The sequence below is a fragment of the Lemur catta genome, chromosome 6 (genome assembly GCF_020740605.2).
Source record: "Lemur catta isolate mLemCat1 chromosome 6, mLemCat1.pri, whole genome shotgun sequence".
NCBI classification, from domain to species: domain Eukaryota; kingdom Metazoa; phylum Chordata; class Mammalia; order Primates; family Lemuridae; genus Lemur; species Lemur catta.
Window position 1 is genome coordinate 45,447,548 of NC_059133.1, and position 27,438 is coordinate 45,474,985.

The 27,438-nt window shown below is 40.0% G+C and overlaps 1 protein-coding gene across 1 annotated transcript in view; it reads left to right on the forward strand.

Annotated features, from left to right (window-relative positions):
- The first annotated feature begins 3,870 nt into the window (after positions 1-3,870).
- Positions 3,871-27,438, forward strand: part of GRIP1 (glutamate receptor interacting protein 1) — a 613,176-nt gene continuing 589,608 nt past the window's right edge. Inside the window, exon 1 of the mRNA XM_045553418.1 lies at positions 3,871-3,969. Coding sequence (XP_045409374.1) covers positions 3,912-3,969 — 58 coding nt within the window. The 5' untranslated portion in view covers positions 3,871-3,911. The remainder of the gene's footprint in view (positions 3,970-27,438) is intronic.

The following is a 27,438-nucleotide window of genomic DNA, read 5'->3' on the forward strand; positions in this document are numbered from 1 at the left end:
TTCTTTTTGTCTTCTGCTCTCCTCCTCCTTCTCCACCCCCTCCCCACAAGAAGATAAACTATCCAAGGAAGGTCCTTTTATTTTAAATGTTCAAAGAGGATTGTTCAGGTAAAAGTGAGTTAACAACATCTAAAAGAATCCATGGGTACCCACTAGGAGTGCATGTCAGGTGTTAAAAGAGTTTTCAAATTCACTGCATGCAATAGAAAAGAAGTGCTGGTGTTTGGTAGCACTATTGAAACTTTCAGGTGCCTGTTTAGTATGCAGTGTGTGTGTTCATAAAAAGTCAATGCACAATTAAAAAATTATATTGTGAATGTTTTTAGGCTCTGGAGCAAATCCAGAATAACAGCTGGGATTTTACATCTCCTGGGGGACTCCTCAAACTCATGAAATTCAGTCCCAAGAAGTCATAACACTTTGTTAGAGTGAAAGCCCTGTGAACAGGAGATTGGAAGCTCAGTTGTCAGAGTACAAAGGAAATGAAAGAGAAGTTGTTCTTTCTCTCTATCACAGATTTTTCAGTTCTTTAACGAACTGAGTGCATCCATTTACCTTGCAAAAGATGGTCAAACAATAAAATTAAAGCTTTTGGTTTACAGGGTTTTTTTTTTCTTTCCTACCAGGTGAAGGAGGCACTGGCAGTAAGAGAACATGTCTTCTTTCCCCTTTATTTTGAAAATTGCACATAGAAAAGGAGATCAAGTGAGGCCACATTTGGGAATATGTCTCATGGCTTGTGCAATCAACTGTGCACACTGGTTAAGGTAAAACAAGTTAAATTAAATTTTGAATTCTGTAAGCCCAGGCTGTAAAGCCCTTCAAACTACACAGATAACTTGGAAGAATTTATGTTCAAGTAAGGACCACAAATTCTTAATATAAGTGAGATGATGTCTATAAAGAGTGGTTGCAATTATAGTTACAGTCTTTAGAGGACATTGATTTTCAAATTTAGCAAAGGGGAAAGAGAATATATCTTATATCCTACTGGCTGCTAGATACCTTCCTCATACATAAAGGTCCCGATAGCGGTACAATTTTCTTGGAATAGATTTTTCCACATAATGCTTTGAATATAAGATGACTTTAGACAATGAAACCAAATATATCAGACTAAGTTTTATAGTAATTTAGTTCTTTTTTTCTGATTTGATATTATCAAGTAATCTCAACAGTATCATGAAAAGGATTCATTATTTTCTGCAATGATGTGCTATGGGTAGGCCAAGTGAGGTTAAATACCATAACCATCAGCCATCGTTGACTGAGTGTTTACTGTCCCTGGCTCTGGGGATGCACAGAGGTAAGCCGTAATTCCCCCTGATAGAGCTTAGGGTCTAGTTGATGACCTAGGTACACCTAGGTGTACCTAAGATGACACAAGGCATTAGATATTGATGAACAAGTGTTTAGACAATAAGTACTTTGAGGTGGGGAAGATATGAATCCATCCCTAAGAGTGTCTTTAACCAGTCTCCCTTGTATAATCTGTAAATAATATCTGATCCTAACACACAGGAGAATATATTAATTTTAGCTTCCACTATGAAACTGTAATTTTCTTCTTGTATCCCTAGCTTTTAGCCCAGAGTCTAACACACAGTAGGAATTTTGTCTACCTGAGTTAAAACACTATTAACATGTACAAGCTGGAACTCCCTATCAACTATAATCCATCACTCATCTTGGCAGGACAAGTGCACCACTGATTGCGGTATAACTGCATGAGTATGATTCAATCCATACCAGGCATTTATTGTGTAGGTCTTCCAGAATTATGCTTGTTAGAACTACAACAGACATATAAAACATTATGTAAGATGCTATAAAAATGTTGTGGTCATTTCTAAGTTGTCAAAACCTAGGTCTTTGCCTGTAACATATACCAGCTGTCCTAGTTATGGCAGGATTGGCCTTGTCCCTTTGGGGAATCAATGGCAAATGCCTTTCTCTATATAAAGTTGGTAGGACTAGACCTTGGAACAAGGTTAAGACAAGACTGAAGTACCCAAAGATTCTTGTTTATATTAGAATGGAGGGTGGGCCATTTAAGGGTGACAGGTGCAATGCCCATATTGATTTTCTGGATTTGACTTCTCAGAGAGTCGGGAAAGAAGATTTGAGCAGCTCAGACGGGATTTCTGCTGATAACCCCGTGGGATGGTTTGACTCTGTCCTTCACAGCACTTCAGTTCCTTTTGCATAGAAGAAATAGCCACTTGTTTTCTGCAGCTGTGCAGTACTATAATGACAGCCAGCCACCCAGACAAGGGACAGCAGCAGGAGCAAACACCGTTGCCTGATACGACTGCTTATTCAGTGGTAAGGGGAAAAAAGATTCTATCTTTCAGTCTTCTGTAGTTAATTCATTTCTCTGGCAGTGTTATTACGTTTCCAAGAGAAGGGAGAGAGAAGGCCGGGGTGAGCCAATGTCCTCTATTTGGGAGAGCAAACTGCAGTTCCTGCAGAGGCCAAATAAACTGCAGGACACAGAGTCGTAACAGCGCAGTGGTTGGGCTGCAACAACTACAAACCAGTAGTTACAGTCTCAGAGACCCAAAATTCTTTGGTCCACATCAGATACTCTGGAGGTGGAGACACAGGCCCATGGATGTCATAGCCCCACCGGACGGACAGTTGCCAAGTCATCTGGAAGACTGTCTGGGCACTTCCTAGCGTTACCATTTTGAAACCACAAGCAAGGGCCCCCTTCCCTGGGCAGAATCTTCCAAGCTGTATCACAAAGCTACCTCCCTCCTCCCTTATTCATTTCTCCACCGATTTTCTATGAGCCTATGACAAAGGGAAGAAACTACTCATAAAACCTGATCATAAAACCCATCTTATACTTGAAGATAGCGATTAAATATTCACTCAGCCAAGGTCTCCTCGCATCCTTTAGAACAAAAGAGATTCTCTACTAACGCCCTCCCCACCCCTCCAGAAACGTGTTCCTGGGACCCGCGCTGACCATCCCGAAAGTTGCTGTTTCCCTCCGTTGAGGGCGAAGTTAGCAAATCCGTAGCTGCAAGTCTCAACTTGGGGGGGGGAAGGGGGCGACTGCCAGGGCGGGGGGAGAGCGCCGAGGAGGAGGGACTACAGGGAAGGACACTGCCCCCTGCTTCGTTGAGGTCGTCGACCAAGCCGGCGGAGCCGCCAGTTTGGGTTTGGGGAGGGAGGCGGGGAGGGAGCGGCGGCCGCGGCGGGGCGGCGTGGGCTCCGCACCCGCGGCTCGGCGCCAGGCTCGGTACCTGGCGGGCCGGGTGCGCCTCGCAGGCCGGCCGCCCGGGGCGCGGAGGGTGCGATCGCGCGCGCCCCCTGCGTGCCCGCTCAGCCTCGCGCGCGTCTCGGGGGAGGCTGCGCTGAGAGGCGCCCGGGGAGCCCGCAGCCTCAGTCCTGCCGCCGGCGGAGCTTTGTGAGGCGGCGGCGGCGGTGGCGGCTCCGAGTCCCACCTGCTGGCGGCGGCGAGACAAGGAAGGGGAAGAAGAAGCAGGAGGAGGAGGGGAAAGAGGCGGCGGCGCCAGCCCACTCCTCCCGCCGGCGGCGCCCACCTCCCGGGGGCTCCGCAGTCCCCCGATCTCGGCCTGCACGGGCCCCCGCCCCCGGCCCCGGCCCGGCCTCCGGGCCACACCGCCGCAGTCGCCGCTGCAGCCCCCAACCCTGCCCGGCGGGGCCCGGTCCGGCCCGGCCGCCGCCACCGCCGCCACCCCGAGCCGCCGGCGAGTTTGAGGCGAGCGCGGGGCGCGCGGCGCCGCCTCGATGTGCCCGGGGGTCGCCTCGGCGCCCCAGCCCCGCTGAACAGCCCCGGCGCGGCGGCCGGCCCGCGAGGGCGAGCGAGGAGGGCGGCGATCCCCGGAGAAAGGGAGCGAGAAGGAGCCAGCCCGAGAGCGAGCCAGGGAGCAGCCACCATGCCCGGCTGGAAGAAGAATATCCCCATCTGCTTGCAGGCGGAAGAGCAGGAGCGAGGTGAGCCAGGCGACGGGGCGGGGGCCGGCAGGGCAGGGGGTCCGGGCCGGGGGCCGCCCGGGTGCCTCGCTGTCCCCAGCTCCCTCGCGACCCGTCCGCCGGCCGGCGGGGGAGGGGCGCCGCCCTCGGGGCCCGCGGGCCGATCTAGGTGGCGCGTCGCGAACTCGGAGAGGTTCATTGCGGGGGGAGGGGGCAGGCGCAGAGGCGCGGGGCTGCGGCGGGGAACTTTTCGCTTGGGGACAGATTTTCTGTCGAGGGCATAGGGGGGACTCCGGCTTCTGCAGGGCCGGCTGGCACGTGAAGCCCGGAGCGGCAGGCTGTGGGGTGGGTGCTGGGCCGACGATGGTGGGGGGATCCTGCAGTGCTTTCGGTGACTTTTCAAACTTTCCTCCGCCTCCCGCGGCAGCCTTTGCGCTGTCCCCGCCTCTGGCTGGGCTGCGACGGTGCTGCCAAACCCAAAGTTGCTGGAGATTCATAAAGGAGGAGGAGAGGGAAGAGGAAGAGCATGGGGGCGGGAAGGAGGCGCTGCCGCGGGGTCTCTGGAGGGCGAGGGGTACCGGGGGGAAGATCGTCCCCGCGCTGAGGGTCTGGGGCTGGGAGTGAGTGCTTCGGAGATGAGTTATGCCCCAGCGCAGTCCCCGCTGTCAGTTTAATACCGCAGGACTGCGGGCTTTTCATAATTACTGTCTATTTTCTTCGTAAAAGGCGGCTATCCGTGCCAAGTGGCATGCAGACCTTTTGTGCTTCAGCCTGACAAGTGTGCTGGGCGTGTAGCTTTTAAGTGACTCGCTGAGAGGAAAGTTGAAGGCCCTGGTTCTGTTGAGGTCATTTCATGGTGTTTGGATTGAGCAGAGGTTGGCCAGGGAGTTCAGCTTGGTAACCTGGATGTGATGTACTGAGTGCACCAGAATTTCCTATACAGGCCCCGTGGGGCTAGAGGGTTGTGCACGGCGGCTCTGCTAGCATCCAGAGGGACCCTGGATGGCAAGGTCCACCAGGGTTTATTCCCCTGCTCCTTCTACTCCTGCTTGCCTGGCTTCGAGGAAAATGCTTTAGAACTGCCTGGGTTTGAGGATGCAGGGTCTGCATGGGCTGTGGCCAACCCTCAGTGCTAAGGTTAAGCGGTACTGCATGAGTGGGTGGGTGAGGAAAGCAGGAGGCGGCCAGTCTGCTGTGTGGACAAGCAGAGTCGTCAGGGGAGCTTAATCCAGCAGCTTGATGAGCTGGTATGAACTGTGGCTTGGTTATTGGCATGCCAAAAGTTTCAGGCTTTTGAATAATGCTTACTACTGACAAACCAGTGTACAATTTCCAGTTTTTCTCTAGGTGGCACAACCTGTCTTTGGTTTATATCTTGTTTAATGACTCAGGGAATTCATCCCTTTTTAACCACTTCTTTATTAGATATGTGCATTCATTTTTCCAAGACACTTTCTGGCAGGTGACCTTACATTTACCCACTCAAAAGGCATCCCTACTTTGGAAATGCTTCTGGTTCTCCCTTTAGTAAATTATATCTTAAAAGTTGCAAATAGCAGTACCAATAATTTATAACCAGGTAAAAGCACTACATGAAAGCATTCTGTCAAGCATGGAGTGTTTGTCCTATCAACTAAATGTCACAATGCACTTGCTGTTAAAGGTGTCAGTTTGCTTAAAAAAAAAATCACCATGCTGCCAACAAGTTTTATCAGAACGCTGAAGTGAGTAGATTTTTGGATTGTGACAAAATGTACTCATATGTCTTTTAGAAATATATGGTAACATTGAAAGATGATCTCCTAATCTGCTTGGTGGAGATAAGACTGAAATTCCTTCAGAACATAAAAACCTGAGTAAGAAATTGAGTATTCTGCCTTATCTCCTCCAATAGGAGAATATAGGGAATGTTTGTTACTAGGTTGTCTTTTTTTCACTTTAAAGGTTTGTTACTTTCTTTGTTTAATTATGAGATACTTTCCTAAACAATTAGCATTTATTTTTGTTTGGCTGTGCCATTTCTTCTTGAAGTCCTGCTTCATTGGGAATGCACAAATATGTGTTTCTTTTAAAATCTGTCCACATGGTGTCTTGTGTTTCAACTGTGTATGTGTATGTATATATATATCTATGTATATTTAAATGAACTAAGCTGCCTGTATGACTTTTCATGTGTATGTCAGAGGACACTACTTGAACTTGGCTTATTCTTTTGGAAGAATTTTGTTGTCAAGAGATGAGAAATGTTTTCTGTTTGCAGATTATGTTTAGCTTGTTTCCTTCACATTTAAAATTTTAAGTGATTCAGATAATGTTGAATTAGGTAGGTTCTTTTAAATATAAACAGAAAGATTAAACTGTCAGGTTGGTCAGAAAAGTAATGAACTTGAAACAAATACATTTTTAATTTTGTCTTGGGATGACATTGAGCAAAAGGTCAATTTCTAATATCTTACTATTAAATTCTAGGGTTGGTTGTGCACATATCATCTTTGCTCTTTCCACATTCTCCCCACCCCCAATCTACATTTAAACATTCTGAAACCCATTATGGAGACTACTCTAGCATGACATTTTTTCATGTAGATTTTATTTAGTTAAATCTCTATATAAAATGTATCACAAATTAATACAAGATGCTAGCTTCTTTAAGGACCACATATTTGAACAAGTATGTATCTTATTATTATTATTTTTTTAAAAAAATACTAAACTCAAAGATTGAGGGAACATACTTTTTTGGTATTTTCACATACAAAAAAAGATTTGGCTAATCTGTATAATTTCATGCCATCTGTACACACCATTCATAACTTGGGTTTATCTTGAAGGCCTTTGTCAAGATGGTATTGAGTGAGCTACTGCTATTGCATGCAGTGCTGAGCAGAGAAACTGTAACTTAGGGGTTGTTGCAGTAAATGCAGTGGCTTCCAAAATGACATGTTAAGACTCACCCATGTACCGTGACATACTATTAATATTCAGGACACATTTCTCTGTCCTCCTCCCCGTTTTCTGCCTGATTTGCTAAACCCAATCCATTTAGAAGCCACCTAATACACTTTTGGTTAAACATTTCAGGAGAAATGATTCTGAAAACTGTTCTATTTAATATCTCTTCCAATCAAATTAAAATAAATAATTTATTCATTGTTTTACATCTGCTTGTTAGCTGATCATGTGTAATAGGAATGGAGTTGTTGAGAGAGGAAATTCTTGGTATGAAGAGATAGATGCCTCTGTAATTAACGATGCTTTTCTTTTGCCTTGTACCATATCTTTTGATTTGTGTGGCTTTGGTTAGTAAATGTTTATTGTGGTTAATAATGTGTAGTTAGGATACAAAATTAAGCATACTGCTTAGAAAGATTATGTCTGTTTTTGCAAACATACTTCTTGACATTTTTATTATTGGGGGAAACAGAAAAATATTAATTGGTATTTTCTCTTATTTCCTTTAATTTTATATTTAGACTTGATATTAATATAAATATATGAATATCATCTAATTATATAGATGTGATAAATGCATTTCACATTAGCATATATATTCACCAGGAGAAAAGTATGTATTTTTTTATAGCTTTACATTCCTTTTTGTTCTTCTCATAAGTTTTGGAGATCTGCAAGTGAACTTGAGAACTTCCCTTTGGACTTCAGTTTTCAAAATTATTGTGTCTGGGTTATTTCTTATATTTTGGCAAATGAGAGTATTTGAATCTCTTTAGATATAAAGAATTAGGTTTTATGAAATATCTATGAGAAAGCATAGGGAGCTTAACACGTTGCCATTCTGGAAAAAAATTTTTTTCCTTGGGGCCGTGGTGTTTTATTACAAAAATAGAATAAAAACTTTGAAAACAAAATGATCTTTTCTAATTTAATGAAAAATTTGTGATTTTGTATTATTTTCTATGTGTGAGTTATATGCAACTTGAAAAATAGTTCACCCGTTTCCCAAGATGAAGAGACATGTGAGTTACATATGCTTCATGAGGCCCTGGGCTCAAAACTAGTGTGAGCTAAATTCAACTCACACGGCAGTTAAAGTGTTAAGGAGTGTGCCTTTACTACATCCTTGGTCTGTTTCATTTTTCACACACAAGGAATTCTGGTGATCCTACCCCACAACCTGCTTAACAAAAAGTCTGATTTGAAATTTGAGTTTTGTCCAAGGAATGCTGTGGGGAAGGGAGAAGAAATCAAACAAATGTAGGGTCTGCTATGTTTCAGGCACTGTGTTAAACATATCACATGCATTATTTGGTACAAGTCTTATAACATGACTATAAGGTATCATTATTAGTTTCCTGTCAGATGGAGAAATTGATGATCAGAGAACTGATAAATTTCCCCAAAGTTACAAAGCCAAGACTTAGAGCACCAATTTCTAAAGAGATAATTCAAAAAGGAAGTTAACATTTCTTGAGATGAAGTATGTAGCATTTTATTAACATTATAATATCTTTTTGGGGGCAAAAGAACAGAATTCTAATAAACTGCCACCACATCTTTCATTACGAATTCATCAGAGAATTTTTTTAGTTACATATATTGGGAAAACACTTCTAAAGTATATTTTGGGCTTTTGACAAGCTGACTGTGAAATAGGTGTATTAACTCTAACAATAAGGATTGAAACCTCAACATATTTTTAAGTAGAATTATTTGACTAAACGTAAAGTAACTCACTTGAGTGGCTTTTTCTACCAAAGACTTGCCATTATTTCATAGTTTTGTTTCATTTCAAAGAGTATTCGCCATGAAAGCAAGAATTAACGAGAATTGGGTGTTCTTTCTTACTGTGATGAGCTGGGAAACTACTGTATTGTTAATAGACATCATGCATTTGCTCTTTTGCCAACATATTATTTAATTAAAGCCATATATCTGAACTCTCAGCCTGGCTATCTAACAGACATCCCAGTGGCCAAAGAAAGGGACCTCAGATAATGCTTTCTTCTTCAGGAAACTTACTGTTTTTTTCCATGAAGAAAAGGAAATTTCAACTTCTATTAATAAAGCAAATTGAGAATTGAATATTATGGGTTTTAAAACTGTTATATTAAATGCTGCTTGATGGCAGATTATTTAAGGCATTTGGGATTTGATTCATTTATTTTCAGTTAAATTACAATAGTACTAACTACAATAATAGTAATACAAAATACAAAAGAAATAGTAATACAAAGTAATATGTCTAACAGCACAATTAAAATGCAAAGCCAAAACCTGTGTTTGAATCTGTTTTATTTATTTTCTTATTTTATTTTTATTAAAGTTTATTTCTTAAATTCAAAAGTTTCTTGAATATAAATATAAAAAAGTCTATCTGTACAATTCAAGAAGCATACTTGTTTAGGCATGTTAGTGGCCAAAGGGTACTATCAGTTTTATGGGAAAATTAGTGTTCTTTAAATATATCTGTGGATTAAAATGCACCTGATCTGATTTCTTACTTTCATTTCAACAATGATTAAACTTTAAGCACCAATTAGGCGATGAACAGAGTATGTAGAAGATACGGCTGTATCTGGATGTATTCCTTAGCCCCAGCACAGTGGTTGATAACAAGATGTTTGAAGTCAAATAGCACTGGGTTTACATCCACTCCAGCACTTATTAGCTCTGTAGCTTTTTGGCTTCTCAAAGCCCTTTTGTTCTTTTCTGTAAGATGAGGACAAGTAATGTCTACCTCATGTGAAGATTAAATGAAATGAACAAATGTAGAGGAATTGATGATAGTACCTTGCATCTAGTTCATGGCTCAGTAATGGCAACTGTCATGTTAATGATATCTTGATATAGATCTGTAAGCTTAACACCTTAGGGTATCCTGAAGATGAAATGATAAGTTTTTATTCTTTAAAAACCTCATAAACTATTAAAAAAATAAATTCAGTGTTTTGTGGAAAGCTACACCGAAACATAGAACTTTATGCAGCCAAGGTCTTTGATATATTGCAGTCTGACCATCATGAAAATGAAGAAACTCCACATGTAGAGGGAAACGTGCCCAAGGCTACATTGCATACACTTAGCAAAGGTTTATTGATTATCAACTGCCATGATAGACACTGGGGATGAGAAAATAATGGTTCCCATTTTCAAGGAGGTTATTAAGTATAGTTGTAGAGTCATGGGATCTGACAGATACTTCCAGTACAGCCTCTCTGCTTCTGTACAGATTAGTGCTAAGGGAGCAGAGAAGAGGAGTTGATTGTGCTGAGGTCAGATGAGAAGAAAGAAGCTTGTAAGGACAGTTGTCATAGGAGGTGGGCACAGAGGAAGTGTTGAAAGACTTGAAGGAAGGGGAGGAGATTGAAATGTCGGGAGGGGATAGGTGGAAAGACACTATAGAGGCAAATGGCATGGTGTGTTCCAAAACATTGTGAAGTGACACATTCCAGGAACCACTACTGATTTCTTAAGGGGCTGAAGTGTAAAATATGAACATGTGTATGGAGTATAGAATATGAATATTCATTTCCCCCTAGGGGTGGGGAAACTGGGTGGGAAAACATGAAACTAGAGAGGGCCAGATTTGGAAAGACTTTATGTGTCAGATTAAAGAGTTCAAATCACATCCAGCAGACAATAAGGAATTAATTGAAGGGCTTCCAACAGAGGAGTCATAAGATCAAAATTTTTTCTTAGATCATTTTGGTATCATGGAGAAAAGACTTAGAAGGGAGGGATTTGGAGGGGAGGGGGTCAGGTAGGAGGCTCTATCCTGCCTCAGGCCCTGCAGAGGTGCTCTGGAGGACTTGTTTGACCACGTAAATGTAGGAAATGTGGAGGGTGTAGGTCTCTGGGTTCAGGTACTGCTTGGAGTTGTATCTTGAGATGTAGTATCTTGATACAGAACCTGGCATTCTTTCTATCACCTATTGCGTTTCTTTACTGTCTCCTCCCCCCAATCTATGTAGGGGAAAAAGTAAACATAATCTGGTAGTATAATGTAAAAATAAAGAACCACCAAAAAGTGATGGGTTACCAGACTGGGTTATAATGATAGCTTATTGCCTTTTTCTTTGAATTATATAAAATTCACATACTAACCAATTCTAAAGGAAAAATAATTATTATCTTGTACATTTATCTCCTAAAACTATTTTGGAATTTTAAATGATTTTCTTTTAAGCTAAAAGAGAGAAAAAGGATAGTATGGCAATTATTTTATAGAAATGTCTTCTCTAGTAATGGAATTGGGTGGGTTTTTAAAATTATTATTATTATTATTTTCTGTAAACAATGAAATGCTCTGTGAGTAAAGCCTTAATATACTTCTTACACTGGACTCAAAATCAGAAAGCCAGAGTTCAAGTCTTCTCTCAGTCATTTTCCTGGCTGTGTGGCCTAGACAGGGACTGCCCCTCTTGGTCTTCTCATCCGTAAAGTAAGGGTGATTCTTGGCATACTGACCTTCTGGGGTTATGTTAAGAGGTGAAAGCTGTTAATGTTACATTGTTATATTACAAAGGCCAGAAGTTGGTGAAATACTGAGGGTCTTCAAGTATGTTTGTCTATTAGCAGCCCATTTCTGGAGGGAGGCATTATTTAGATAATTTATTTTATTAATTGGGAATTTTTATTAAAAGATCCTATCCTTAGTCTTCCAAAATGAAGTTCAAATATATTATGATGTTCTTCCTTTGGACTCCCCTTTAGAATAAAATAACTCAAATGATACAACTAAGTTACAATGCATACAATGTTGCACAGTTGCCCAGGGAAGCCTCATTCCTGGCTGCAGGTGGAAAAGTCCAACTCCAATGTAGAGCGGACTTCGCCATTCCCTGGTGTTAATTTTTTGCTTCTGTCCCATCCAGACTTCTGACCTCAGCCCAGTATCCGAAAGACCATCATTCTCAATTGAAATTATGTTGGGAATATTTTGAAAAGAGAAAAAATTCTCACAGATCTCCACTGCCAACTTCATTTATTTTTATTATGCTACTTAAATATGTAATAACATAAAACTAGGTGTTAACTCCTGATGCTTACAGTTCTCATGCAACCACAAAAGCAAAACAGATTTTACAAATGAAAAACAAACAAAACTACCCCCCAAATCAATAAGAAACAATAACATGCAAATTAACATTGATTTCGTATGACTTGATATTTGCCTGAAACTGAATTTCCTCTTGCAGTGTGAATGTGGTAGTCACTGCTGTGGAAAGTAATAGTGCCACTTTTTTTCTAGTCGAACTTTTATGAAATCTTGGTTTTAGCAGCCTGATGTCACTTGGTCTTTCCTGGCCGTGAATACGTCATTTCCACTTGAAGTCCTTTCTTTTCATTGGTCTGTTTTGCACCATTGTGATCCTAAATACAAAATTCATCATTAGTTCTGAAATGGGTGGCAGTATTAGGCTGCATGTTGATCTATAATACATTTATGCTTCTTACACTATTTGTGATGAAGGGCTGTTTTTTCCCAGTCTGTCCCAGGTGATATGTGGTCCCATAGCACAGTGTACCATGTGCCACTTACTGCCTGAGTTTGACCGCACTTTTGTCTATACTGTGTTCAATGAGATGAGCCCACTAATCACAGACTTGGATGTGGGCATGTGAAATTGCTATAGGAATTTCTAAACACATACTCTCATTTTCAGTACTTACCTAACCATGGGCAGGTAATAAACCATTTCTTCACTTTGAATAGTACACAGACCACACTTTGAACAGTACTGGTTTAGAATATACTTACATAGCTGGGGTTGGATGGGGAAGGATGGAAGTGTGTTTGTAAAAATTTACACACTACTTTTAGGATGTAGAAATGAAACATTATTTTCTATAGCTTCTTTTACCGTGTTTTCAAGTTCCCATTCCCACTGAAAATGGAAAGCATTTGATCTTGTCAGGTAAGAGCACATTAGTCTCTGGTTTAAAAACTTTTTGGGTTCTCTAATTTCTCAAGGGTTTTTCCTTCTGTTGTTCCCAAGGTGGCATTTGAGTGAAGGGGAAAGCTTAGTATCCTCATGGCACTGGGTGAAGGGCATTTTATCCCTTGCGTGACCCTCTCTGTGTCTACTGCTCTGGACTTGGCACACTTCATATGGGATTCATGCCCTAGTATCCACTGAAAGGAGTCTCTTTCCATTTGGTCTTTTGAATGTCATCTTGGCAGCTGATTTGGACTTCCTAGACCTTGTGCTAGTGTCTGGTTATGAGATCCTTGTAGTCTGTGACCTTCTACCCAGGCCTTTTCTAGGTAAAAGTGCTATCAGCATTTCTGTGTCTCTTCTGGTAACCAGGTAGTGCTTAACTGTTTTCCTTGAATCATGATGGAGTTTGTGGGATCCTGGGAGGTGTCCTCAGCTCCATCCATCTTAGGCACCTTCTGCAGATATCACCACTCTATTGGTCCAATGCCATGTTGAATATGGCACGTGCCAAATAGGGGGACCGTCATGCTAGGTGATGGGAGTCATTGGCCACAATGTTCTCTAAGTCCTTCAGAGCCACACAGGTGTTAGTTTTTGTCTCCTTTTGTACTCATCAAGGAGTTTTTTTTTTTTTTTTTTGCAAAGTATGAGACACATCTGATCTTTTGCCCTTCCTCCTCCTTTTTTTATCTTTTCTTTTTTTATTTCAGCATATTATGGGGGTACAAATGTTTAGGTTATGTATATTGCCCTTGCCCACCCCTTCCCCCTTTTTCTTTTCTGCCGCCCTGTATCTCAAGTGGCTTAAGTGCCTGAAAAACTTAAAACTGGAAGGGATAGGGACTAGAAGGGTGAATGAATGATAAGGGGGAAGGAAGACTCCTATTCCTATGTTAGTGGACAGTTCTCCCTAAGATCTGAACACCAGGGAAGGAAGAAATGGAGATGATCAAAGAGCCTAGAGATGGCATACCTTGAAGCTGGCAAGTGATTTTGACCACTACCTTCTACTGGTCTGCCTTGCACACAAACCTTTCTCACTTCATAGTTTTACTAGATATCTGCCTTTTGTATTTCATAAGCAAATGTGTGAACACAAGAACTGACATATTTCTTCTGTTAGTGTAATTGCAATGTGCATTTTCTAATAGATATTTATATATTTTAAAGGTTTTCTTTGTATTTTTAATAAAAATGTTTAGAATAGATTACAGATATACTCAAGACTTTTATGAATTGATGTTAGAATTAATAAATCTTTTCTTTTTGCTGTTGAAGTGTTAATTTCTTTTATTTTTACTTTTTTTATAATTGAATATAGATGATATGAAATCTGATAACACAGTTTGACAGCATAAATTACTAGAATTTATGTCTTTTTAACGTATGATTCATCATTTAAGAAGAGATAATGAATGTAGTTTTCACCAGTTGGTACATTTAAAAACAACAAGAATAAAACAGTAGAGAATAACAGAGGAATGTGGTAGGAATTTATTGTTAGTTTATTCTGGTATATAATCTGTGAATAGTCTTCTTCCTTCATCTCTTATGTCTAGTATATACATCTCCTACCACTCATATTCAAAAATTTCATTGCAAAAGATGGAGAGAAATGCATTAATATCCTCATGAAATCAAACTTAGTCATAAGGATTTCTGCATTGCCCTCCTGAGAAGTGTCAGGATTGTTGACTAAAAGAAACTGGCATTTAGAATTAGATTTTTCAGATGTATTCAAGTGTTTCTTTTTACATGTATAATTTCCTAGTGTGTGCAGAGCACATTTTTATTAAATGAAAACTTTGAGCAAGACAATATGAATTTAGTATCTTTGTTACTATTTTACTCCTCCCCCCTATAATTTTTGTTATGATCATGAAAATTTGCCAGACTAGAATCAAGCAACTGTAGTGTTGCATCTGCTGAGAAACCACCTCATCTGCCTTTGTTGGTGAGCTTGAATGATGATATACATACGGGAGCCCTACCACCAAAGGTTAGTCCTGTCTTGTTGTTACTGTTGTTGTTTTCCAACAATCATATAAAATGATTGAGTGTAACCTTGGGTCTGCATTCAATGACCACATTTACTCAATCCCCTACCCTCCCTGGCCCTAATGCTCATACTGAAGAAAGGAGAAAGGGTAGTGTATTAGTCTGCTCAGGCTGCCATAACAAAATATCATAGATGGGGGGCTTAAACAGTGGAAATTTATTTTATTTTATTTTTACAGTTCTAGAGGCTGGGAGTTCATTATCAAGGTGCCAGTATTGTTGGTTTCTGGTGGGATCTCTACCCTTGGGTTGCAAGTGGCCACCTTCTTCCTGTGTGCTATATGGCCTCTCCTTGGTATGTGTGCAGAGAGAGAAAGAGAGAGAGGAGTGAGGGGTGCATAAGTTCCCTGGTGTCTCTACTTATGAGGACACTAATCCTATTGGATCAGGGCCTCACCCTTGTGACTTCATTTAGTCTTAATTTCTTCCTTAGAGAGCTCCATCTCCAAATACAGCCACACTGGTGGTTAGAGCTTCAACGTATGAGTTTGCTGGGGTGGGAGTGGGGGATGAGGGTGATGGGGGGTGGGAACACAAACATTCTGTCCATAACAGATAGGAAGAGAAGATTATTCAGTGGCTCATATAAAGTTTCTATAGATTTCATCTTTCAGTGTCTGGAAATGGCTCCTACTGAACAGATGATAATGTTTTAAAATATGGCCTCCAAATTTTTTTGGAGAGTTTTCCCATTGAGTATCTATGCCTCCTCCATTTGAACTGGGCAGACTTGTGGCTGCTTTAGTCAACAGAGTATGCTAGAAGTGACACTATATGACTTTTTTTTTTTTTTTTTTGAGGCATGGTCTTGCTCCATCACCCTGGGTAGAGTACAGTGGCATCATCATAGCTCTCTGCAACCTCAAACTCCTTGTGATCTTCCTGCCTCAAACTCCTCAAACTCCTAGCAATCCTCCTGCCTCAGCCTCCTGAGTAGCTGGGACTACAGGTGTGCACCACCATGCCCGGCTAATTTTTTCTATTTTTGCTGGAGATGAGTTCTTGCTCTTGCTTAGGCTGGTCTTGAACTCCTGAGCTCAAGCATGCCTCCTGGTTTGGCCTCCCAGAGTGCTAGGATTATAGGCAAGAGCCACTATGCCCGGCCAACTTCTGAGGCTGGTATACAAAAGTCAATGCAGCTTTCCCCTTGTAGCTGGAATGCTTGTGCCTGGAATCCTGAGCCACCACGAGGCTCTGCTACTTCCACCTACCCTGAGGCTCCATGCTGTGAGGAAGCCAGTTCCTTCCTGTGGGAGGCCATGTGTAGCTGCTCTGGTTGGCAGTCCTGGTCTTCCAGTCTTCCCAGCCCAGGCACCACATGTGTGAATAAATGAGCCTTCAGATAGTTTCAAGCCCCAGTTGTTGAGTGACCCCAGGCTTTGGGTCATCATAGCTGTGGCCGCAGACATCACAGAGTAGATACAAGACATTTTCACTGTGTGCTATCTGAATTCATGATGTACAGAATCTGTATGCATATTTAAATGGTTCTCAAAAGGAAGCTATGTTTTGGGGTAATTTGTTACACAGCAAGAGTAACTGGAGTAGATACTGTATGCCTCCTTTTTGGATCCCTTATCTCCCCTTCCACTGCACTGTCTGAAACTCATTGTCTGTTATCAGCAAAATCCTTTATGTCCTCAGCCTCTTCCATTAACTTCCCCTTCGCCTTCTTGCTCTAACTGAAACTTGGCTGTCCTGTAGAGAGAGAATTCTTGATGACTTCAATATTCACATAAATTGTCCTTCCAGTTTCTTGGTTTCTCAGTTCTGTGTCCTTCTCTCTTTACATTGTTGTATCTGCCACTGTACCTAGGCTACCCATGCCTGTGGCCACACTCCAGACTAGCTGTTCTCAAAGTGTGGTCCAGTGGCTTCTGCCGTCCCTGAGATACTTTCAGAAGGTCTGTGAGGTCAAAACTGTCTCCATAATAATGTCAAGACATTATTTACCTTTTGGACTTTCATTCTGTCCTGAGTGCACACTGTAGTTTTTCAGAGGCTACATGGCATGTGATATCATCTTCATTCTGGCCACTGAAGGAATGTGTACATGTATATTCTTATATTTTAATTTTTTTCTGTTTTAACTTCTAATATGATAAATATTGATAGACAAAATCCACGTAACCAAAATTTTGGGGGTCCTCAATACATTTTAAGAATGTAAAGCAGTCCTAAGGCCAAAATGTTGGAGAGCCACTGCCCTAGACCTTGATATTGCTGGTAAGTGCAGCCCTCCTTCCTCTCATTTTCAAGCACCCTGCTCCCCAGGCAACACCTGTCTTTCTAATTCAGTCCGTGTTACCCTGCCTCCAATAATGCTTCAGTCCCACTGGGACCTGAAATCCATTGACCCTACCCCCTTTATCCAATTCCACACCTCTCTCATGTCCCCCTTTCCCTCCTTCCCAACTTAAACTCCTTCATGTAATCAGTCCCTTAGTTATACCCTTAATTTCCTCATCCCTCTCTCATTAGTAGGACTCAACTGGAAAACCTGGTTAAACCCAACTCTCTACCACTCTATCTAGCTTATGCCTGTGCAGTCTAATGCAGTTGGAGAAAAACACTCAGCCAAGCTGACTGGTTTCACTTTAATTTCATGATCACTAATCCCAGATGGGCCTTTAGTGCTGCCAGGTGATCAAGCTACATTACCTTGGTCAATTCATTCATGCCTCTGCTGTCCCAGATGACTGATGCCTCCTACTCTCTCCTCTTTCCTGGAATTTCCAATGCCGCCTACTTCCATTCTCACCCTCAGTTGAAGACTTTGCTACTTATTTCACTTAGAAAGTAGAAACAATTAGAAGAGAACTTCTGCCTCCATCTGTGCACATATACTCTGCCTTCACTCTTGTTACTGGGGCTGAACTGAATGCGCTTCTCTGGTCAACCCTCTGCTAGTGCACCACATCCCATTCCCTCTTGCTTCCCCCAGGAGGGGCTCTGGAACATTCTCCCCTCTCTCCAGCATCAACAGTTTCTCCTTCTCTGCTGGATTATTCCCATCAGCACACAAACGTGTTATTTCACTTATTTTAAAAAACAGCCCTCTCTGATCTACACTCCTTCCAGTTACCACTACACTTTTCTGCTTCCCTTAATGGGAAAATTCAGCCAGGCGCGGTGGCTCATGCCTGTAATCCTAGCATTCTGGGAGGCTGATGCGGGAGGATCGCTTGAGCTCAGGAGTTTGAGACCAGCTTGAGCAAGAACGAGACCCCCCATCTCTACAAAAAATAGAAAAATTAGCCAGGCATGGTGGTGTGCACCTCTAGTCCCAGGTACTCAGAAGGCTGAGACAGGAGGATCACTTGAACCCAGGAGTTTGAGGTTGCAGTGAGCTATGATGATGCCACTGCACTCTAGCCCAGGTGTCAAAGCAAGACCGTGTCTCCGAAAAAACAAACAAACAAACAAACAAACAAAAACCAAAAGAAGAACCCAGCAAAATTCCTTGAGAGATTTGTTTATATTAACTCTATAATAGTTTATATTCTCTCTCAAACCTAGCCCAATCAGGTTTTTGTGCCCCATTCTATCTTCTACCAAGATAACCAAGCACCTCTACATTGGTAAACCTAGTAGCCAAATCTCAATCACATATTACTTGACTAGTACACAGCATTTGCGATGATTTTTCTCCTCCTGGAAATATTTTATTCAGTTGGTCTCTAGGCTATTACCTTGTCCTCCTTCTCTGGCCATTCCTCCCTGGTCTCTTTTGGTGTTTTTTCCTCATGTCTCTTACGTCCAAATATTGGAGTACTCCAGGGTTTGGTCCTTATACCTCTTCTTCTTTATGCTCATCCAGTCTCATCAAAATGGTAATGTCTCCCAAATTTATATCTCCAGCCTTGTTTTTCCCCTGAACTCTAGCCTTCCCTATTCAGCATCTCCCTTAGTGACTAAGAGGCAGCCAAGCATCTCATACCTAACACGTCCAAAGTCAAGCTCTTGATTTTCTCCTTCAAACTCACTCCTCTCTAGTGTTTCCCATCTTTGTAAATGGCAAATCCATCTTTCCAGGTTTGATGCCAAAGCCCTTGGTATCTTCCTTGATTTCTCCATTTCTTTTGCATTCCACGTTGTTAGCAAATCCTATTGACTCTGCCTAGAGTCAGTACATCTAGAGTCTAGTCATTGTCACCCACCTCCATACTTCCAACTCAGTTCAAGCCACCATTATCTATATTTACCTGAATCATTGCATTTTCTTCCTAACTGCTTTTTCTGTTTGTCCCCTTGTCCTCTGTTCCTACAACTATTTCTGCAAAACGGATACAGTGGTCCTTTTAAAATATGTCACATCTGCTCAAAACACTTTAGTGGTTCCTCATCTCACCCAGAATAAAAGCCAGAGTATAAACAGGCTCCCTGGTAACCCACTTGTCCTTATCTTTGCATATTTGGACCCCTGCCCTCCTCTCCTCCCGTCCTAGTGGCCTTAGAAACACCCAACTTGCTCCTGCCTCCTTTGCATGTGCTCTGCTCTTTGCCTGTATGACTTGCGCTCTCACCTGCTTCACGTCTCTGCATAAGTGTCACTTTCTTAGTGAGGGTTTCCATTACTACCTTATTTGAAATTGCAGACACCTCACATTCCTTCTTTCCTTCCCTGCTTCAGTGTTTTTTTAATAGCACCACATGACATACTATTTATTGTACTCATTTATTTGTATATTGTGTATGCCTACTGTTTATTGTTAATGGAAGCTCCATGAGGGTAGGGATTTATATCTGTTTTGTTACTGCTATGTCCTCAGCACACAGAAGAGCACTTGGCTCATAGTAGGTGCTCAGTAAATATCTGGTGACTAAATTAAGGATCTCAGGTTGTGTTACTAAGAGAGCAAGAGAAATGATTTGCAGATGATAGAGTAGTTATGTTCACATTTAGGCTTTCCATTGCTTTTAGGGTTTATGTTTGAGCTTTAAGCACCTTATTCCAGGGCAAGAAGAACCAGGAACAATTTTGGTTCTATATCATACCCCGTCTCCCCTCCGGGGATGAAGAAGGATTGGGGACCTAAATAAACCCCGTCCCTCCCCTTAAGTAGAGGGCCAGGTGAGCAGGGAGTTCTTCTGTCACCACTGGTAGTCTATAGACTAACTCTTGAAAACTGCTTTTCTAATTTCTAAAGCTACAAATACTTTCTACTAAAATATACATGTATTTCTGATATATTTGATGCTTTAAAACAGAAAAACAATAAAGGAATGTTTTACAGTGAAAATATTTTTCTTGATTTTTATTCTGAAATATTGTTGTGTTAGCAACTGTGTCATATCTTCTTAATTGTGCTCACATTGCCTACCATGGTGCAAGACATGGTGTAGATGTTTAATAACTGTAAATTGAATGAATAAATGACATAAAATGAGTTGATGTTATGAAACATAATGGCAGGAAAGAAATAGGTCTATCTTCTTCCCTAGAAGAAGGGAAAAGCTATATAAAAGTCAAGGATAGAGTATATTACCCTCTGGAACCAGGACATACCACTGAATTATACTAATATTATGCAATTGGTTTAGGTGAAAAAAAATTTGTTTTTATTATGGTGTTTGAAAAAATTGTGCCAAAGACAAGGTGGTTTTTTTAAACCAATCTGAATAGTTTACATATTTTCTTATCTGTACAATTTTTTTTTCATTCTTGATTCTTAGAAAAGAACCAAAGGCCATATCTTTCGAATAGCCTCCTTTTGGCTCTAGATATGTCCAATTGGTCTTACCAGTGCATAATAACGTGCCGATGTAATGAAAATTAGTATATTTTGCCGCTTTTTTCCCCTTAATTTCACTATAATGGAGTGAAATAAAAAACATTTAATTGAATAATTTATTGTGCCCTCTTTTAAAATATCAAAGTACTTAATTAATTTTTTTTGCTTGTTACTGAAATCAAAGGATAGCATAGTTATATGACCAACCTATCAGGAAATTTTTCTTTTAGGAAAACATCTATAATGTTATCATATAACATTGTCACTTTGTTTGAAGGCCATATTTCATGTGTACACGCACTGTTAGCTACATCATTTTTTCTTGTAGGTACAGTTGATTGCATGGTGGATAATCTCAAATTTCAGCATAACGATGAATCATACTTAGATTAAGGCAATTGGTTTGATGCAACAGTTTTTTTCCCCTCGAAGCACATCTTTAACAACTAATATCCCAGGCTCCTTGTACATGTAAACTGTCACTTCCTTGTGTACCAGTGGTTCTTTACCCTCACAAGATCCCTACCCTGTTTCTTCTCAATTCCCAACCTTACTTCTTTCTAAATTTTCAAGGTATCTGTTTATCTGTTTGCTTTCCTTCCTCATCCCCCAACATTGGAATATCAGAACAACAATTCTATGACTCCATTGCATTTCTTTGTAAGGCTTCACACAACCATTCTCAGGCATTTAGTAAACGCTTGTTGACTGATTGCTCTGAGACCCTACTCCCCCTGCAGAGTGTTTAACTTAGGGAAGACTCCAGAATGAATCCAAGGCCCCTAGTGGATTCCTTATCATGCGGCTAGTCAATTAGATTTGTTACATATGCAGTGGATGAGGAATGAATATTCACGGATCAAAATTTTCTTTTCTATTATGGAGAAACAATCTAGGAAACTTGATTTTAGGATAATTAGAGATTTGGGCTTTTAGAATCTGAATTGGATTTGAATACTAATTCCTATACTAACTGGCTCTGTAGACTTGGACTGTTTGACCTCTCAATTTCTTCTTTTATGAAAGAACCATAATAATACCTGGCCTTCAGGGTTGTAGTAAAGATTTTAGGAGTATCTGCAAAAGTAACCTGCCAATGGTGGGCCCTCAGAAATTGTAGGTAAATACAGAATAGTGAAATTTAGATAAGAATTTAGACAAGATCATATACAAGATGAGGTCCAGGTTTTCATGTTATTGTGAGTGATGTAATTACCTGAGGATTGTTTTAGAAGGTATGTTCCAGGGTGCTTGGAGATCGTTATATCTGGTGAAGATTAAGGGAGGATGTTTGCAAATTTCTCCTGCTAAAATAAATAATTGGTCACATAATAATTATTTGTTAGCAATATTTGAAAAAATGGTTATGGACATAATCCAGAAACTTATCTAGGTTAATTTGTGTCAGAGTTAAGGCCCCCAAACTTGTTATAGAATTATACATAACCTGGATAAAAGGATTGATTGTAAAGCTGCTTGCCTCTGTTTGGTTCAGGCTGACATTAAGCTCTTGAATCACCATTTTCCAGTTCTCTTCCTGTCAGTGACTTCATTTGAAGAATAGCTTTGTGCAATGTAAAGCTTTCAATATATGTTAAACCAAGACAATAAAGATGCTAACAAAACTATTATCTTTCAGTGTAAAGAACCTACAAAAATGTGATGATTTGGATTTTGTTTCAAAGATTCAATTAGTGGCTTATGAATAAAAACAAAACAAAAACCAGCAAAGCTGCTCTCTGATATGAGGTTCTGGCAATGCTAACCTAGGATCAGAGGGGATTCTTTTTGCAGTTTAGATATCATCTGTCACTGGAACCTTGCATTATTCACAGCCATTAGGGCTTCCTGGCTTTTCACTCCACTGACCACTAGGTCTACCCTTTGGCCTCACTGTGTTACTGTCTAGCCCAGTTCAGCCGAGTCTCTCAGCACAAAGCATATAGGGAACCCCTGCCTGGGAGAACTTGATCTGTTACTGAAGTCAGTGCTGATGGCTCCTTCCATTGCTACTCAGTCCTAATCCCAGTAGGATTAAGGAATCTGCTGCCAGGGTACCAGTCTATATAAACATCACCAAAATAAATCAGGAATATGGTGCTAGTTAATTAAAGTCTTCACATATAACTCTAGTGGACACCACATTGGACAGATCTTCAAATGGAAATTGTTAAAAATCCCTCTGCAGAGTGCATTGGCTCTGCCCCTAGTAAATGAATGTTGAGTGAGTAGCCTATCTAGGAAGCAAGTGATTAGCATCCATGGGGATGACACATGCTGCGGTCCAGCTCAGCTCTTAGTGATTTGGATTGAGGTTGCTGCCAAGTCCCTCTGTTCCATCTTCAGGCTCTGCCTGTGTCCCTGCTTCCTGTTCCTGGTTCTTGGTGCCTGGTGCATGATTTTCCAGAGGCTGACAATTACCTCTTGCCCATACCACCATACAGCCTAAGTCCTGCCAGTGGCCTTGAATGTCTCTTGCTGGTCTGTGTCTCCTCCAGTCACTGGTCTTTTCTTATGTGCCAAGTGCATGCTTTGTCCAGTATATGCCTGGATTCCAGAATGCTAATCTTTGCTTTTTACTAGGACCCAACATTCCCCTAGTTCCCTCTTATCTGTCTAGGCACCCAGACAAACTCTGACCTTAGCTCCTGTGAAAACTGGTACCTGCAGAATTTTTCAGAGTATTTATTTATGTGAAAGTTCATTGTGCCTCTGGTGTGTGGGAGAGTTGGGGAGATGGGGTAAAGCAGTGGGTGCCCAATTTATTTGCATAGGAGTCCTTTGCCATTGGAGCATCTTGTCAGGTAATATAGTTCAGAACACACTTGGAGAAATGCTGCCAACTATAGTAATAACAATATTTGGGGCTTGAAAAAAATCTTAAGAGCAGGTGTTATTCGCTCAAAAACAGAAGAACATCAGTGCTTTATAATGTTTGATTTTGAACTTTCTGGATGTTTTCTCCGTGACTTCGTAGTGTTACACTAATTAAAATCTTTCCTTCTAACTCTGATGTGTGGATATTGAATTTGCTCTTCCTGATAGCTCTTTTCTGTCCAACTGAGCAAACTAAGCATTTATTGAGGACCTACTACATATCATGTGCTGTTCTAGTTGCAGGGAACACAAATATGAGTGCGCTTAGGCCTGCCCTTAAAAAATGAATTGTAGTATAAAATGAACATTTTATAAAGCTTGTTCTATCTCAAGCCAATTATTTTGTTTTTCTTCATTTCAGGCCTAAAACTTCTTTAACAGGGCTTTGTTCTCTTTCTGCTCCAGATAATAAAGGATCCCCTCTGGGAAGAAAAGGAATTTCTGAGCATAAAAATTATAAAAAATAGAAAATAGACTAATTTGCATGAAAATTTAATATTTCTATAATCAAAACCTAGCATAAAAGGCAAATAGTAAACTAGGAAGAACATTTGCAACATAAAAGACAAAAGTTTAATATCCTTAATAAAATAAACACATAGTAGCTTTTAATAAACCTTTGTTGAATGAATGAATGAATATATGAATACATGAATTCAAAGCAATAAGAAAAAAAAATCACCCCTGTAGAAAAAAATAAAAATAATGTGGATATTAGGCATAGGTCAAGTCACCAAAAACAAACAAACAAACAAAATACAAAAAAAATCTCAAAAAACAAAATAGAAAGAAAGAAATACAAATGCACAAAAAAGCAAAGCCAATTAAAAACCCTTTCCACCTATTATTTATTAATTTGATAAATACTTATGGAGCACTTACTGTCACCGTACTGTTAATTGCTTTATGAGCTATGTTATTTCACTTAATCTAAACAACAATCCATCTGAGATAGGTCTTGTTATCTTCGCTTTACCAAAGGGCTTAAAGAAGCTAGGTCTTATAGTTAAGATGCTGGAGGCAGGATTTGAACTTATACCTGTCTCCAAAGCCTCTGCTCTTACCTACTGTGGTATTTTGTTAGTGTTAAAAATGTCATGAAGGATATTTAATGACATAGCAAATTGTTTATGAAATGGAATTAAGTAAAAAAATTGCAAAATAGTATGTACATATGATCTCACATATATTCTACATATGTTCTTTTAAAAATGGTATATACATAGAGCAGAATTTGGGAAAATATGCACTAAAGTGTAAATGGTGCTTATCTGTGACTTGAGAGTTTGGCTGACTTTTCTTTTTACCTGTACTTTCTGATTTTTCTAAAATATATATATTGTGTTATAAGCAACAATATTTAAAAAATCTTGTCATGTTTGTGCATGTGAATATGACAAAGTATTTTGAAATTTATATGAAAGAAGTTACAAGGAACAACTTTTTCCCCAATAGAAGACTAAAGAGGAAGCGCCCAGGGAATAGAATAGTATGTGCTATGGGTGCAGGGAATACAGAATGATTGAATAAATTGATAAATCATATGACCAGACATCACAAAGAACTGAAAATACAAATGTCTAACACATATTTGGAGGAATCGTCAATATTAGCAATTGAATTGAAGACTTACAAATAAAACCTTCATGAGATAATTATTTTTAACCTATGTGATTAGGAATGCTTTTTAAAAAAGAGACTTTCAAAAGGTGTACTGAAACACATTCTGCAAAGCTACTGGTTTAGGGAAAACAATTTGATGATAAGTATCAGAAGTCTTAAAATTGTTTATGCAAATCATGACCCAGTCAGTATTCAACTTCTGCAACTTGATCCCAAGTAAATAATCCTAAATACTGAAAAAGCTTTTTCCATAAAGACATAATGTAGCATTGCCCATAATTGTGAAAAATTGAAAGCAACCTAAATGTTCAATGCTATGGTTGGGGGGTAATGAATGATAGGGTAAATCACTTATTGATTAATTATTCAGCTAATATTTATTGAGTGGGTATACCGTGCAGGCATTGCTTTGGGTGCTGGGGAGTTAGCAGTGAATAAAATAGACAAAATCTCTTCCTCAAATGATTTTTTTTAAAAAAGGATTTGCATATCGTGGGAAATGCTGACTTTTTAAATGTTGGGTATAAAAAGTAGAATATTCAATTAAAATAAACAGTAAAAAGCCTGAAAGGAAGTACATGAAAATATTAAGTTATCCTGTAATTGGATCATGGATGAATTTTTAAAAATATTTTTTGTCATGTCCCAAATTTTCTGCAATAAAAATGTGTTGCTTTTTTAAGATAGAAAAATAAACATAAAACTTAATTACCATTATTTATTATATGTTTGTAACATTCTCTTTAAATAGGAAAATAGGAACTTATGTCCAAGCAATGATGAGAATTTGATAGACCTAATTAAAACTACCAGAATTTGTGATTTTATTGAGCTCCTAAAACATCTTTGGTTTTACTGATGTTTAAAGCCTCTAAGATGCTGCTTTCATTAAAACACTTCTGTAGTGAATGGTAATTGTGTATTGAACAGATAAAAACTTACATTCAACAGATCAAAAAGTCCAACACAATGTCAGTTTGATTAGGTAAATGCAAATTTAACAGCCTAGTAATTCTTTAGACTTCTTATTTTACATGCCATAAAGAGTACAATAATATAATTAAAATTCTGAGAATGGCTATTTAAGATAATGGTGTTTTTTTTTTTTTTTCCTTTTCCTCTTTTAAAGTAAGATGAGGGAATTTACATTTCCACTCAAGCACTATTTCCTGGAGTGAAGGATCCCAGTACTGTGATTCTAAGTAAACTTTAATTATGTTCCATACTTATGTGTAAATTTATTTTGTGTAATTGGGTTGTGTTTTGAAATGTTTTAGATAGATTCCCTTAAGGTTAGGAATTGTTTTTATACTTTGTGTTTGAAAATTGGTTTAAATTAAAAATAAAGACATTTTAAATTTAACCTAAAATTATGAAAGATTCAATGACAGCTTAAAATGTTGAACACAGGTCAGAAAATTCTGTGTTTTGATTTTATCAGAGTTTATTATGTCCCATGTAAATGTAACTATAAGATTTACAATCCAGGGCTCAAAATGATAAAAATTAGCATGAAATTCAGTCATGTCAGAGTTACTAGTGGAGCAAAAAGCCCAGCTAGTAAACTGAAGCAATGTCAAGAATCTTGTATAGATCAGAATCCCCATGAATTAGGTACTGGGATCACTTTTTCACATGAAGTTGGATCATGGAGACACTTGGATTTTCCTAAATCACATGTCAGGCAGGGGGTAGAGAGTGGAACCTCCTGCCTCCACAGCTGCTTCCTTTTGCGCCAGACCACACAGGTTTCTGCCCTTTTCAGTGGTGCAGGAGGTGGAGCGTTACTGCCTTTGACTTTGAGGCTGACCTTAGCTCAGAAGGGGAGGTCAGCTGAAGAGGGCTCAGGTTGTTTTCTTTCCAGTTTTATCAGAAAATAAAATGGCAACTGTATTCTCTGTGGGATGCTCTTCCCTTTGAAGTGCTTAGTAAAGACTGTCTCATCACAGGGGTGTGCTTCAGACATCCAAATTTGTATTCTAGACAGTTGAGAAGTTTTGTTTGTGTGTGCTTCTGGTTAATTTTTCCCTTCTAAGGAATCCACCTGTTCAGGCCCAGCCAGTGCAATACAGTCACTCCCTCTAATTGTTGTGGGTCTGATCATTGTCATGGGCCATAGTCGAAGTGCTGACAACCCTGGCCTGTCGCCAGACTTGACTGGTATTGGTGATCATGGACAAAGCACTCAGTCCAGAGTGGTCTGGACTGCCTCACTGCCCCTGTGAGCATCTTTCTGTTCACTCTTCTTCCTAATGTAGTTGCAACTGTAAGTTGAAACTGGAGACTAATTCCTGAGA